This window comes from Polyodon spathula, chromosome 12 (assembly GCF_017654505.1).
Source record: "Polyodon spathula isolate WHYD16114869_AA chromosome 12, ASM1765450v1, whole genome shotgun sequence".
NCBI lineage: Eukaryota > Metazoa > Chordata > Actinopteri > Acipenseriformes > Polyodontidae > Polyodon > Polyodon spathula.
The window spans coordinates 42224211-42239500 of NC_054545.1; the positions used below are offsets into that span (position 1 = coordinate 42224211).

General features: G+C 33.8%; 3 protein-coding genes across 3 annotated transcripts; 1 reads left to right on the top strand and 2 right to left on the bottom strand.

The window, feature by feature from the left end:
* The first annotated feature begins 555 nt into the window (after positions 1-555).
* Positions 556-2725, top strand: LOC121324007 (interferon a3-like). Its single transcript, XM_041265381.1, has 5 exons — positions 556-690; positions 1065-1139; positions 1421-1570; positions 2043-2161; positions 2400-2725. The coding sequence occupies exons 1-5, from the start codon at positions 556-558 to the stop codon at positions 2503-2505; spliced, it is 585 nt and encodes a 194-aa protein (XP_041121315.1). The 3' UTR covers positions 2506-2725.
* A 2151-nt stretch (positions 2726-4876) lies between these two features.
* On the bottom strand, positions 4877-7179 carry LOC121324186 (interferon a3-like). Its single transcript, XM_041265750.1, has 5 exons — positions 6997-7179; positions 6578-6652; positions 5971-6123; positions 5319-5414; positions 4877-4993 (listed from the first exon to the last, which is right to left on the bottom strand). Exons 1-5 carry the CDS (start codon positions 7132-7134, stop codon positions 4877-4879), a joined length of 579 nt encoding a protein of 192 aa, XP_041121684.1. The 5' UTR covers positions 7135-7179.
* Positions 7180-10269: 3090 nt separating this feature from the next.
* Positions 10270-12515, bottom strand: LOC121324208 (interferon a3-like). Its single transcript, XM_041265831.1, has 5 exons — positions 12351-12515; positions 11932-12006; positions 11325-11477; positions 10712-10807; positions 10270-10386 (listed from the first exon to the last, which is right to left on the bottom strand). The coding sequence occupies exons 1-5, from the start codon at positions 12486-12488 to the stop codon at positions 10270-10272; spliced, it is 579 nt and encodes a 192-aa protein (XP_041121765.1). The 5' UTR covers positions 12489-12515.
* Between the last annotated feature and the right edge of the window lie 2775 nt (positions 12516-15290).

Consider the following 15290-nt stretch of genomic DNA (forward strand, 5'->3'; position numbering starts at 1 on the left):
CCATAATTCTTATGTAATATTACAAATATGGTAGTTCAAATTTGCTTTTTATTTTGTGTTTGTTTTACAATTGGAACACAGGAAAACAGGCAACGACAGAAGTTTGTACCATTGCAAATTTGAGCAGGCTTGTTCTATGCTTTTGTATTGTCTTTACGATAAGTTGAATAATGGGTTTAATACAAACCCGAATCGAGGTTTACAGAAAACAGGGTCCTCTTAGCATTAGAACCACAGTAGTAGGTATAACATGCTACCGCCGAGTTAGAGAACGGCACAGTTAGCAGCTGGGGAAATTCCGCATGTATTTTTTGCTTTTCAAACGTCTGAGTACGAGCACAGATAAATTCACAGGAACGGGCAGCATGGCAGGACAAATTGCAGAAGACTTCACAGAGAGAAGGTAAGCTTTTTTGCTGCTGCATTTACTGTTTTTTGGGGATTGTTTTGTATAAGCATCGTTTATTTGTTATACAGTGTTGGTTTTATACAGCTCATTCTCATACTGTACCCTGTCGGTTGTTTTTCGCAGTAGTGGACTGTGTCATATTGAAAATGGATCTGAAGAGTTTATTGAGATTCTGCTTTGTACTACTGTTCTGCGGCCAGAACTTTTCTCTGGGATGCCGCTGGATTCGGTACCGGTATAAAGTTGTGAGCCGGGAGAACCTCCAACTTCTAACAACTATGGTAATGTCAGCTTGCACGGGTGGACGTTTTTTTCATATATCCTATTATATAGTATACTGCCTTTAGTTCAATAATTTGTTTTGCAGTATGAAGGTTTATGCTGACCAATTTTGATACATATAGCGCTGTCGTTTAATTAAGAACATACAAGCCAATTCCTCCCCCCGCTCCCCCAAATAAAACGTCGAATTGCTTGCTATGCTTAATAACTTCAATCCATGCTTTCTTGACTTGTAAACTGCTTTTAATTTTAACATATGCTTGTATTTGTTTGTTAATTTAATTTCGGTTATTTTACTAGTCCCGTGTGTTTGTATGAGTATGCACATATAACGAATAGCACATTAAGCCAGGTTTTGTCTTCTTATTTTAAGGGTGGAGAGTTTGTGATTGAGAACGTGAACACCAGCTTCCCAAACAAAGTGTACTCAAACGCCAGACATTCACAGGTAAGAAGCCCCTTTACAAATGTTTTGCAAAATAAAATAATATGCGTTTGAATTCATTAAATCATACTGGCAATTTGTAAATCAGCCTGTTTAACAGGTTACTGTATTTGGAAACAGTATTATTATCTTGTGTAATAATGGCCATCTGCCCATTATGATTTATTAAAACACTGAAGCCATGCCTTGTATTATCTCAGTAATGAAACAAGGTGCACTGATCGGGAAGCCAGCTTTAATCTAGCAGATTATTAAATATGTATTTCTTTGTGTGTGCTTTACAGATGGGAGACTATATTTCTATTCTATACGAAGTCATTCGTCAAATCAGGAAGCTCTACAGCAAAGATATGGACAGTGTGACCTGGGACAGTGTGAAACTGGATAGGTTTCAATCCAACCTCCACCGAGTGATTTCTGAGCTTGACCAATGTGTGAGTATAGCCGTTAAAATTTGGTCACACGATAGGTACCAGGTGCTCGTTTCTATATACACATACGCTGTAGTGTCATACGACGTCGGGAACAGAATATAAGATAAGAGTAGAGTTTCTGGATAATGTTGCTCACACGATTCGATCGTATCACCTGTCGTATTTTACCGACGCCAGTTTACCTGGCGTATAAATACGACGGGTGGATCTGTCATGTTCTGCGTTGAATTTTGAGAAACATGGCTCCTCTAATGCATGCTGTGTATTTAAGAGACAATTGCAGCGACAGAGAATCGCACTCAATCTAAAATTAAGCACTTAAGAGCGATATCTGCTCCTATACAACGGTATTGGCTCTATGCTTCATAGCCAGAGGTCCAAGGTTCGAGTCTGACCTCTGCGTCTGGGAACCCAGGTTCGTCTCACACAAGCTCCAAACTTTGATCACATATATTTCTTTGCCTTTCTGTAGAAGCAAGAGATGACCTATTCTGACAGCACGAGATCTCATAGGACGGAGAACAGGAATCTGAAGCGTCACTTTAAGAAACTGGAACATTATCTGAAAACAAAGGTATGGCTTTTCGTATTGTTATGTTTGTGAGAGACTTGCTTTATGAACTGCTGCCCCCCGAAACCATATTGAGGTCCAGCAGAGGCCTTATGAAATTAATGTGTATTGAATGTTTGAACTAAAAAGATGAATAGTGTAGTTACTATTTTTCTTTATTATTATTATTATTATTATTATTATTATTATTATATTATTATTATTATTATTATTATTATTATTATTATTATTATTATTTTACCCTAATGTCGCCCTTAGAGATTACAGCGGGAATGCCTGGGAGGTTGTCAGAACCGAAGTGTGGAAACATTTACAAAGACTCGATCTGCTGGCGAGCGCCATGAGGACGAAAATGAAGGCTTGACACATCGAAAAGAACCCCCCCTTACAATATTTATTCATTTAACTGTGCCACAGATCAACAGTTTTGTAGGACATTTTTCAATGAGAAATTATTCACTAATGCTGTTTTTTTTTAAGTAACAATCATTCCATGTAGCTTATAGCTGTGGGATGCAATGTTCCAGTTGCCTTAACTTATGTGGAGTTGTCAAACTGTATTTAATGGGATCAACAAAACTTGAACATACAAACGCAGCTTTATTTATTTGTTTATTTATTTATATATGTATGTTTAAATATATGTTTGCCTATTTATTTATTTATTTATTTAGCGAATCTATTAATTCATGTTTTTATTTATTCCTGGATGATGTAAATGCATTGAGAATCATGCATTTGTCTTACCAGCTATTTATGTGACCATGAAGTTTTTAAATTGAAATAAAATGTTTTTCTTAAAAAAAAAAAAAAAAAATTCAGTAGTCTTATTTGGGAAAGATTAAGCACCAAGGACTATTCTCGCTGTGTTTACACGTCGTTTAGGCGCTGGCAGAAGGGATTCCGAGGGTGCGTTCCTTCCAGGGCGTAAATCAAGTGAAAATAGGGATCTAGAGCGATTATTTTTATTTGCTACTGGATTTGCTCAACTCCAGTCTCCTGTGATTTTTGCTAGTACATCGCTGCTGCCTCAAGAGAGCACCTCGCTGGCTGAAATAGAACCAGCTTCAGCAAGGACATATTTCATTTGCTTTGTGTTACAGTGCAATGAGCGTGTATATGATAACAACAGTATATCGATGCTTTGTTTTAACTGTTTTCTATATTGTTGTTTGTGATTTGCAGTACTAAATTACAGTAATTCTAACTGCCTATGTATATTGCAACTAAGGCATACGCAGTTAGACAGTTAAATTCGGGAGCGAACTCTAGGACCGCGATATATCTGAATCCGTAGAATAGCGCTGTGCGTTATAACGAGGGGTGGGTGTACTTGACGAAAATGTGACAAAATTGACAAATGTGACATTTCGAAATCTAACATGAAATACTGTACTGGCTTATGGCAGACTTTTGCGATATCATTTTGTAGTTTTTTTGATTGTATGTTTAAAATATGTCGATTAGGTTGGTTCTTTTTAATTCCTATATCCAAATCCTAAAATTCTAGGTGATCAAAACTTTTGTCCAGCTTAGACCAAACTAAGAACATCTGTGTTCTTATTAGTATTTTATTATCAACTAGTTCATCGGGAATCTAGTTAAGAAAGATTCAGTTGACATAAATATATTATTATTATTATTATTATTATTATTATTATTATTATTATTATTATTATTATTATTATTATTATTATTATTATTATTATTATTATTATTGTTTCCTTTAACTTAAATTAAAATTATATTTTTTATATATTGCAAGATATGTCATTATTGTATAACTGGAAGTGTTATAGATCGAGTTTTTGTAAATGTTTCCAAATATGTTTCTGATTCTCTCCTATTCACGAGCACTTCATTTCTGAAAAAAGAAGACAAGAAACTACAAAATAACATTGCAAAAGTCCACTGGAATATAGTAGTACAGTGTAAAAAGGAGTAAGTTTGGCAGGGATGGGGTTAATTCTGTCCTGCCAACAATCACAGGTGTGGCCATTCCCCAATTAGACATTTGAGTTAAAGAAAACTGCTATAATGATACACCTGCTTTCCATCCATGTTACTAAGCAAGCGATTTCAGGCACACCTTGCAGTTGACACGGTTTAGATTCCATGTGCATACCATTCCCCTCATTAGTGCTACCTTTCTATATCATTTGAAGACATTGCAATGCAGTAAACATATTCAGCAGATGCGATTAAAGCCAACACCTAATTTTAATGCATGTGTGACCTTCTAATGCATCTTCCACAGCCTCGGAAAAATAAAGCAACCCATACAAGACATTCATGAGCAGCAAGCAGCTACTCAGATCAATCTCCATATTATACCATTAATAAAAACGCCAAGGAAAGATTTAAGCATCATGACTCAAACAATATATACTTTTTACATTTTATTTGAATACATAGTGATAAATAACATACAACATGCTTAGACAATTACAACCATTAAATAAAAAACATATAAATACACAAATAAATCTTTATAAATAGATAAATTAAGGAATCGACACCTACATAATAATACTTGTTCAGAAATGGTGCTGTAGCTTCAATACATCATATATTTGAACAATAAATAAATATGAAAACGTAAACAGTAAATACAATTAATTTAAATACCAAAGTTAAATAAATAATTCAATAAATAAATACTTTGTTATATATGTTTACAGAAATATCCAGAATGGATAACACTTTATAAGTTTCTCCCAAAAGAAAAGGAAATATTAAACATTGGAATTATCCATCATGTGTGTTCTAATATGAGCAGTGAATCGATCCATCCTTTGCAAATTGTCTTGAACTTGTATTCTGATAACCTCCCAGGCCTGAGCAGAGTAATTCTAGAACCAAAAGAAAGAGTTATTTCAGTTTAGCCAACAAATTGGGACCAATATCCTTATTTTTTCAGTAGTTATTATGAAGTGATGGACTCCATCTCCCAGAAGCCTTTCGAACTGCCTTTTTTGCAAGGCTCTCCCATGATTGCAACATGGAAATCACAGTAACAAGCCTTACAAACGTGTTAAAAACACCAAAGACAAAGAATACTGGGAATCCTTAGAAAATAATGTGTACAATTTCCAAAAAAAATTAAAAAAGGGAAAGATATTTTATCCTGTAATATTCTAGAGCTACATTGGTAATAGCCACATAAATTATATTTACCTTGTTTTCCAAAAAATGTTCTAACTTCTTAAAATATGACTCCAATGTCTTGGTTTCAGTAGATCGTCTGTTGTCGGAGTACTTCATCTCCTGCATCTGTGTAAAAAATAAAATGAAAAATCAATCAATCAATATACTGGTATGTAAAGGCTTTACCACAGTCTCGTTCTTCTGAAAAGGTTCAATATGCCTCACACGTGCAGTTTTGAAAGAAGCACATGATAAAGCAAACATGTATTTTCATTTACATTTTTTTCAGGTACATACTACAGTAGGTTAAGGCAAACTTCCAGATTGCACGCATTAGCCATGTGTTTTTGGTTTAAACATGTAACTGACTGCAGAACGGGTCAGTCATTAGGCGAAGCAGCTGATTGGTTAAGAAAGAAGGCATTGGAGGGGTGGACTCATTGTAACTCTCTGTAGGATAAATGAACTAGAATGTTCAGGACTACATGAATGTAAGGCAGAGAAAACAAGCTTTCATTAAATTAACATTGTCATTTTTTAAAAATTAAAATACACTGTTGCTCTGAATTCCTTTAAAAACTGCACATACAATAACTACATAGTGAATGAATGTGCACAGCAGGTAAGATTTATTGAATTCTTTGATTAAAGGTAAAGGATTGATTAATAATGAATAACATACACAAGACTTCAGTTCTTTAGCCTGTCGGTAGAGGTTGTTTCTAAAGGTATCCAGTGCAGTCCTGTTCCATGTTGGCACCGAGTCTTTATTTAAATTGAAAATCTTGCTGATGTTAAGAAATGCTTCATGAAGCTCAAACACATTGTCTCCCAGCTGTAAACAAAGACATGAACGAATCAGTTACAACATTTTATAAAACTTAAACTCTTGAAGTTCAGTTCAATAATAAGACAGGTTTTTAAAGGAAAATGTGAAAAGGAAAACATAAAAATACAAAACTACAAAATAGAAAGCGAATAAATTATAAAAATGGTGCCTGGCATGAGTGAAACATTTTTTGGAGGGGTGCTACTTAACTACAGGTGTGAATGCAGTATAACTATATTACAGAAAATGCATTTATTATAAATGGAACTCCTTTAGTTAGAATGTGGCCTAATATTGCTACCCGTGTATATAAACACATATAGCTAAAAACGACTGGCTCAGGCTGAAAACAAAACATAGTTATGTTTAATAACAGTGCAGATAAACTGCAATTAAATAACAAATGAACTAATTTAAGTGCAGAATATAAGAAAAGATATAAAAATACAGGCATGTTTACCTTTATATTTCTGTGTACTTTGTAAGCTTTAGGTGGGATATGCATGTGTGCTCTTTCTTTAACAAACTCCTTGCCCTGAAAGGAAAGGAAAAGAAAATGTCAAAATCCACCAAATGAAATTACTGCACAAATCATTAAGTAGAAAATCATGGCTTATTATTATTATTATTATTATTATTATTATTATTATTATTATTATTATTATTATTATTATATTATTATTATTTCTAAAGGATCAGTATTAAACTGAGAAGCTGCATTGCAATAGGTTTTGAAACATTCCTCTCCCCATACTCTCTTCATCAGCACATGCAATACCCGAGAATGCATACATCCACCTTTCCTGTCATGTTTAATGCTTTTAATATCGCTCGTTCAATGTATACTATTGTTCTAAGTACAGTAGAAGGTTATCTTACCATGTGTTTCAGCAGGTTCATGGTTTCAACGCTGGTGGGTTTGTACAGGTCGTCCTTGATCCATTTGCATCCTAGCGATGAGCAGCAGCCGCATAATAGCGACAGTACAAAGCACAATGCGAACATATTTCGGCCCATTGTGAGTCTAGCAACTTGTATTCGAAGTTTGCGGTATAAAATTGTGAGCGGAAAGGTGTTCTAGTCTCTTGTCTTGAAGGATTTCCAGGCTGTGTTCTGAGTGCCATGCTGTACAGGTGAGTATATATACACCTGGTGAAGCAGGTAAGTCGGAAAGCGAAAACTGTAAGGAGTTTCCCCGCAGTCGGGTATTCCTCAGCACAGTTTTCTTTGTTATTTTCAAATGAAGACATTAGAAAGTGTAGCAAGTGCAGCTACCTTATGTTGCTATTCTATTAACACATAATATTAATTTTGTCAAATTAATTCTCTATGGGTCTCTGTTTGCGTTCACTTTAGCCTGCACTTTCTGTTAAAGCTAAGCCGGACTTGTCTCGTGCTCTCCTGCGTTCCCATTTGCTTGAATTAGCTGAAAGCAAAAGCCGCCTTTATATAATAATTTATACAGGTTTCCTATGAAAGCTGAGCAGTAAAATGTCGTTCTTTCTTTCTTTCTTTCGTTCTCTTTCGACACAGCAAAAAAACGATGGAACGCGTTACAAAACCACCTCGCGCTTATTCTTTCATTTCGTGCAACTGTCAAATAAAAGGTAAAGCACTTATAATGTAATATAAATTTCAAACAAAAATAAATAACACTGATAAATCCTTGAAATAAATTCCGCAATAGTCTAGTGATTTAAAAAAGCAACATGAAAACGAAAGATGAGTAGATACATGTGTTCCTGTCAACCGCTCTTCGGGTCTCTGACGTAGGCTGTTCCGGGAGTGTTTATGGTAATCGGAAGCGTGATCCGGCCAGCACGCTTTCACTATCGAACTCCGAGCTGTTTCAAGTTAGCATTTGTTGCAAAAGTAGAAAAATCCAGGATGGTGGTAGTGCGTGTTAAGGGGGTTGGTGTTTATAAGGATGTCATAGACTCTGCCCCACATGATATAAATGAAGATGCGGAATATATATATATATATATATATATATATATATATATATATATATATATATATATATATATACTGTTGTATATAATTGTATAGCGTATTTGATTGCATGATGTTTAAGAAAATATGTAAATTATGTTCATATAGTTGTTTTTAATTCCTATTTCCAAATCCTAAAACTCTAGGTGATGCAAAACTTTTGACCGGAGATGTTTCAAGTCAATATTAATATAAAAAATGAAATTATGAATGAGTGCATCTGCATGTTTGCAATATGTATGTAACAAGTTTATATATTTTTATTAAAGTGTATCAGATTATAGTCAAATTCAATCAGAAATGTCTGTAGGAGGCATCGATCTTAGATGATAAAAGTTTGATAAGGGGCTCCGTTTTCAATGGCCCATTAAAACATACATAAGACTTTAGTTTAAAGAAATCTAAGTCTCATGCATGCGATGTCAACTATGGCCAGCAGATGTCGTAGTAGAGCAATTCATATATATATATATATATATATATATATATATATATAGAGAGATATATAGAGAGAGAGAGATATAGAGAGACTGTTCATATAGTTGTTTTCAATTCTTATTTCCAAATTCTAAAACTCTAGGTGATGCAAAACTTTTGAGCAGAGCTAGACCAAACTAAGAATAACTGTGTTGTTAATCTTAGTATTCTGTTAACACAGAGCTCATCACATAGGCAACTAGTAAAGATTTAATTGACACATGATATTTTATTTATTGAAAGAGGTGTCATTATTGTATAACTTGAAGTGAGAATTAGAACATTCTGTACAAATTACAGTAGTACAGCATTAGGCTAATAGAAACTCACAAAAATGATGTATACTTCATAAAACAACTTTATTTCACTATAAATTCAATACTGCAAATAAATATATTCAGATACACCATGGTTACAAAAATAAATTTAAAAAAGACATCAATCGATAAATAAACATATATATAAATATATGGAAAATAAATACCTTCATAAACATATGTTTAACTACATAAATAAATACATAAGTTAATGAAGTTAAATGATCACTTTCAAGTGTTGGTCGTACAATAAAACAATATCAATTACATTAAAAAAATCAATGCAGGATATTTTCTGAAATGTTCACTCCAGAGCCTGCTTCCTGGGAAATAGGTATCTTCTGTGCATTAACCGGACATAATAGAAAGGCATTTATATACAAACGTGTGAATTGCTCATTTCTCTCCTAATGGCAGCAGCGAGTAGATCGAGTTTTTGTAAATGTTTCCAAATATGTTTCTGATTCTCTCCTATTCACGAGCACTTCATTTCTGAAAAAAGAAGACAAGAAACTACAAAATAACATTGCAAAAATCCACTGGAATATAGTAGTACAGTGTAAAAAGGAGTAAGTTTGGCAGGGATGGGGTTAATTCTGTCCTGCCAACAATCACAGGTGTGGCCATTCCCCAATTAGACATTTGAGTTAAAGAAAACTGCTATAATGATACACCTGCTTTCCATCCATGTTACTAAGCAAGCGATTTCAGGTACACCTTGCAGTTGACACGGTTTAGATTCCATGTGCATACCATTCCCCTCATTAGTGCTACCTTTCTATATCATTTGAAGACATTGCAATGCAGTAAACATATTCAGCAGATGCGATTAAAGCCAACACCTAATTTTAATGCATGTGTGACCTTCTAATGCATCTTACATAGCCTCGGAAAAATAAAGCAACCCATACAACACATTTATGAGCAGCAAGGAGCTACTCAGATCAATCTCCATATTATACCATTAATAAAAACGCCAAGGAAAGATTTAAGCATCATGACTCAAACAATATATACTTTTTACATTTTATTTGAATACATAGTGATAAATAACATACAACATGCTTAGACAATTACAATTATTAAATAAAAAACATATAAATACACAAATAAATCTTTATAAATAGATAAATTAAGGAATCGACACCTACATAATAATACTTGTTCAGAAATGGTGCTGTAGCTTCAATACATCATATATTTGAACAATAAATAAATATGAAAACGTAAACAGTAAATACAATTAATTTAAATACCAAAGTTAAATAAATAATTCAATAAATAAATACTTTGTTATATATGTTTACAGAAATATCCAGAATGGATAACACTTTATAAGTTTCTCCCAAAAGAAAAGGAAATATTAAACATTGGAATTATCCATCATGTGTGTTCTAATATGAGCAGTGAATCGATCCATCCTTTGCAAATTGTCTTGAACTTGTATTCTGATAACCTCCCAGGCCTGAGCAGAGTAATTCTAGAACCAAAAGAAAGAGTTATTTCAGTTTTGCCAACAAATTGGGACCAATATCCTTATTTTTTCAGTAGTTATTATGAAGTGATGGACCACATCTCCCAGAAGCCTTTCGAACTGCCTTTTTTGCAAGGTTCTCCCATGATTGCAACAAGGAAATCACAGTAACAAGCGTTACAAACATGTTAAAAACACCAAAGACAAAGAATACTGGGAATCCTTAGAAAATAATGAGTACAATTTCCAAAAAAAATTAAAAAAGGGAAAGATATTTTATCCTGTAATATTCTAGAGCTACATTGGAAATAGCCACATAAATTATATTTACCTTGTTTTCCAAAAAATGTTCTAACTTCTTAAAATATGACTCCAATGTCTTGGTTTCAGTAGATCGTCTGTTGTCGGAGTACTTCATCTCCTGCATCTGTGTAAAAAATAAAATGAAAAATCAATCAATCAATATACTGGTATGTAAAGGCTTTACCACAGTCTCGTTCTTCTGAAAAGGTTCAATATGCCTCACACGTGCAGTTTTGAAAGAAGCACATGATAAAGCAAACATGTATTTTCATTTACATTTTTTTCAGGTACATACTACAGTAGGTTAAGGCAAACTTCCAGATTGCACGCATTAGCCATGTGTTTTTGGTGTAAACATGTAACTGACTGCAGAACGGGTCAGTCATTAGGCGAAGCAGCTGATTGGTTAAGAAAGAAGATATTGGAGGGGTGGACTCAATGTAACTCTCTGTAGGTTAAATGAACTAGAATGTGCAAGATTGTGCATTGTCATTTTAGTTTAATTAAAATACACTGTTGCTCTGAATTCCTTTAAAAACTGCACATACAATGACTATATAGCGAATGAATGTGCACAGCAGGTAAGATTTATTGAATTCTTTGATTAAAGGTAAAGGATTGATTAATAATGAATAACATACACAAGACTTCAGTTCTTTAGCCTGTCGGTAGAGGTTGTTTCTAAAGGTATCCAGTGCAGTCCTGTTCCATGTTGGCACCGAGTCTTTATTTAAATTGAAAATCTTGCTGATGTTAAGAAATGCTTCATGAAGCTCAAACACATTGTCTCCCAGCTGTAAACAAAGACATGAACGAATCAGTTACAACATTTTATAAAACTTAAACTCTTGAAGTTCAGTTCAATAATAAGACAGGTTTTTAAAGGAAAATGTGAAAAGGAAAACATAAAAATATAAAACTACAAAATAGAAACCGAATAAATTATAAAAATGGTGCCTGGCATGAGTGAAACATTTTATGGAGGGGTGCTACTTAACTACAGGTGTGAATGCAGTATAACTATATTACAGAAAATGCATTTATTATAAATGGAACTCCTTTAGTTAGAATGTGGCCTAACATTGCTACTCGTGTATATAAACACATATAGCTAAAAACGACTGGCTCAGGCTGAAAACAAAACATAGTTATGTTTAATAACAGTGCAGATAAACTGCAATTAAATAACTAATGAACTAATTTAAGTGCAGAATATAAGAAAAGATATAAAAATACAGGCATGTTTACCTTTATATTTCTGTGTACTTTGTAAGCTTTAGGTGGGATATGCATGTGTGCTCTTTCTTTAACAAACTCCTTGCCCTGAAAGGAAAGGAAAAGAAAATGTCAAAATCCACCAAATGAAATTACTGCACAAATCATTAAGTAGAAAATCATGGCTTATTATTATTATTATTATTATTATTATTATTATTATATTATTATTATTATTATTATTATTATTATTATTATTTCTAAAGGATGAGTATTAAACTGAGAAGCTGCATTGCAATAGGTTTTGAAACATTGCTCTCCCCATTTTCCCTTCTTCAACACATGCAATACCCGAGAATGCATACATCCACCTTTCCTGTCATGTTTAATGCTTTTAATATCGCTCGTTCAATGTATACTATTGTTCTAAGTACAGTAGAAGGTTATCTTACCATGTGTTTCAGCAGGTTCATGGTTTCAACGCTAATGGGTTTGTATAGGTCGTCCTTGATCCATTTGCATCCTAGCGATGAGCAGCAGCCGCATAATAGCGACAGTACAAAGCACAATGCGAACATATTTCGGCCCATTGTGAGTCTAGCAACTTGTATTCGAAGTTTGCGGTATAAAATTGTGAGCGGAAAGGTGTTCTAGTCTCTTGTCTCGAAGGATTTCCAGGCGGTGTTCCGAGTGCCATGCTGTACAGGTGAGTATATATACACCTGGTGAAGCAGGTAAGTCGGAAAGCGAAAACTGTAAGGAGTTTCCCCGCAGTCGGGTATTCCTCAGCACAGTTTTCTTTGTTATTTTCAAATGAAGACATTAGAAAGTGTAACAAGTGCAGCTGCCTTATGTTGCTATTCTATTAACACATAATATTAATTTTGTCAAATTAATTCTCTATGGGTCTCTGTTTGCGTTCACTTTAGCCTGCACTTTCTGTTAAAGCTAAGCCGGACTTGTCTCGTGCTCTCCTGCGTTCCCATTTGCTTTAATTAGCTGAAAGCAAAAGCCGCTTTTATATAATATTTTATACAGGTTTCCTATGAAAGCTGAGCAGTAAAATGTCGTTCATACTTTCTTTCTTTCGTTCTCTTTCGACACAGCAAAAAAAAGATAGAACGCCTTACAAAACCACCTCGCGCTTATTCTTTCATTTCGTGCAACTGTCAAATAAAATGTTAAGCGTTTATAGTGTAATATAATTTTCAAACAAAAATAAATAACGTATAAATAAAGCCTTGAAAAAAAATCCGCAATAGTGATTTAAAAAAGCAACATGAAAACGCAACATGAGTAGATACATGTACTCCTGTCAACCGCTCTTCGGGTCTCTGACGTAGGCTGTTCCGGGAGTGTTTATGGTAATCGGAAGCGTGATCCGGCCAGCACGCTTTCACTATCGAACTCCGAGCTGTTTCAAGTTAGCATTTGTTGCAAAAGTAGGAAAATCCAGGATGGTGGTAGTGCGTGTTAAGGGGGGTGGTGTTTATAAGGATGTCATAGACTCTGCCCCACATGATATAAATGAAGATGCGGAATATATATATATATATATATATATATATATATATATATATATATATATATATATATATATATATATATATATAGACTGTTGTGATATAATTGTATAGCGTATTTGATTGCATGATGTTTAAGAAAATATGTAAATTATGTTCATATAGTTGTTTTTAATTCCTATTTCCAAATCCTAAAACTCTAGGTGATGCAAAACTTTTGACCGGAGATGTTTCAAGTCAATATTAATATAAAAAATGAAATTATGAATGAGTGCATCTGCATGTTTGCAATATGTATGTAACAAGTTTATATATTTTTATTAAAGTGTATCAGATTATAGTCAAATTCAATCAGAAATGTCTGTAGGAGGCATCGATCTTAGATGATAAAAGTTTGATAAGGGGCTCCGTTTTCAATGGCCCATTAAAACATACATAAGACTTTAGTTTAAAGAAATCTAAGTCTCATGCATGCGATGTCAACTATGGCCAGCAGATGTCGTAGTATAGCAATTCATATATATATATATAGAGAGAGAGAGAGAGAGAGAGAGAGAGAGAGAGAGAGAGAGACTGTTCATATAGTTGTTTTCAATTCTTATTTCCAAATTCTAAAACTCTAGATGATGCAAAACTTTTGAGCAGAGCTAGACCAAACTAAGAATAACTGTGTTGTTAATCTTAGTATTCTGTTAACACAGAGCTCATCACATAGGCAACTAGTAAAGATTTAATTGACACATGATATTTTATTTATTGAAAGAGGTGTCATTATTGTATAACTTGAAGTGAGAAATAGAACATTCTGTACAAATTACAGTAGTACAGCATTAGGCTAATAGAAACTCACAAAAATGATGTATACTTCATAAAACAACTTTATTTCACTATAAATTCAATACTGCAAATAAATATATTCAGATACAGCATGGTTACAAAAATAAATTTAAAAAAGACATCAATCGATAAATAAACAGATATATAAATCTATGGAAAATAAATACCTTCATAAACATATGTTTAACTACATAAATAAATACATAAGTTAATGAAGTTAAATGATCACTTTCAAGTGTTGGTCGTACAATAAAACAATATCAATTACATTAAAAAAATCAATGCAGGATATTTTCTGAAATGTTCACTCCAGAGCCTGCTTCCTGGGAAATAGGTATCTTCTGTGCATTAACCGGACATAATAGAAAGGCATTTATATTCAAACGTGTGAATTGCTCATTTCTCTCCTAATGGCAGCAGCGAGTAGATCGAGTTTTTGTAAATGTTTCCAAATATGTTTCTGATTCTCTCCTATTCACGAGCACTTCATTTCTGAAAAAGAAGACAAGAAACTACAAAATAACATTGCAAAAATCCACTGGAATATAGTAGTACAGTGTAAAAAGGAGTAAGTTTGGCAGGGATGGGGTTAATTCTGTCCTGCCAACAATCACAGGTGTGGCCATTCCCCAATTAGACATTTGAGTTAAAGAAAACTGCTATAATGATACACCTGCTTTCCATCCATGTTACTAAGCAAGCGATTTCAGGCACACCTTGCAGTTGACACGGTTTAGTTTCCATGTGCGTACCATTCCCCTTATTAGTGCTGCCTTTCTATATCATTTGAAGACATTGCAATGCAGTAAACATATTCAGCAGATGCGATTAAAGCCAACACCTAATTTTAATGCATGTGTGACCTTCTAATGCATCTTCCACAGCCTCTGAAAAATAAAGCAACCCATACAAGACATTCATGAGCAGCAAGCAGCTACTCAGATCAATCTCCATATTATACCATTAATAAAAACGCCAAGGAAAGATTTAAGCATCATGACTCAAACAATATATACTTTTTACATTTTATTT

What these genes read in the sequence shown, in the direction of transcription:
- LOC121324007 (XM_041265381.1), top strand. Translation starts at nt 556, where the DNA reads ATGGATCTGAAGAGTTTATTGAGATTCTGCTTTGTACTACTGTTCTGC. An exon ending in TCCAACTTCTAACAACTATG is followed by an intron (nt 691 to 1,064) that starts GTAATGTCAGCT and finishes TCTTATTTTAAG; the next exon opens with GGTGGAGAGTTTGTGATTGA. An exon ending in TTTCTGAGCTTGACCAATGT is followed by an intron (nt 1,571 to 2,042) that starts GTGAGTATAGCC and finishes GCCTTTCTGTAG; the next exon opens with AAGCAAGAGATGACCTATTC.
- LOC121324186 (XM_041265750.1), bottom strand. Translation starts at nt 7,134, where the DNA reads ATGGGCCGAAATATGTTCGCATTGTGCTTTGTACTGTCGCTATTATGC. An exon ending in TGAACCTGCTGAAACACATG is followed by an intron (nt 6,653 to 6,996) that starts GTAAGATAACCT and finishes CTTTCCTTTCAG; the next exon opens with GGCAAGGAGTTTGTTAAAGA. An exon ending in AAGTACACAGAAATATAAAG is followed by an intron (nt 6,124 to 6,577) that starts GTAAACATGCCT and finishes CTTTGTTTACAG; the next exon opens with CTGGGAGACAATGTGTTTGA.
- LOC121324208 (XM_041265831.1), bottom strand. Translation starts at nt 12,488, where the DNA reads ATGGGCCGAAATATGTTCGCATTGTGCTTTGTACTGTCGCTATTATGC. An exon ending in AAGTACACAGAAATATAAAG is followed by an intron (nt 11,478 to 11,931) that starts GTAAACATGCCT and finishes CTTTGTTTACAG; the next exon opens with CTGGGAGACAATGTGTTTGA. An exon ending in AACATTTTTTGGAAAACAAG is followed by an intron (nt 10,387 to 10,711) that starts GTAAATATAATT and finishes TTTTGGTTCTAG; the next exon opens with AATTACTCTGCTCAGGCCTG.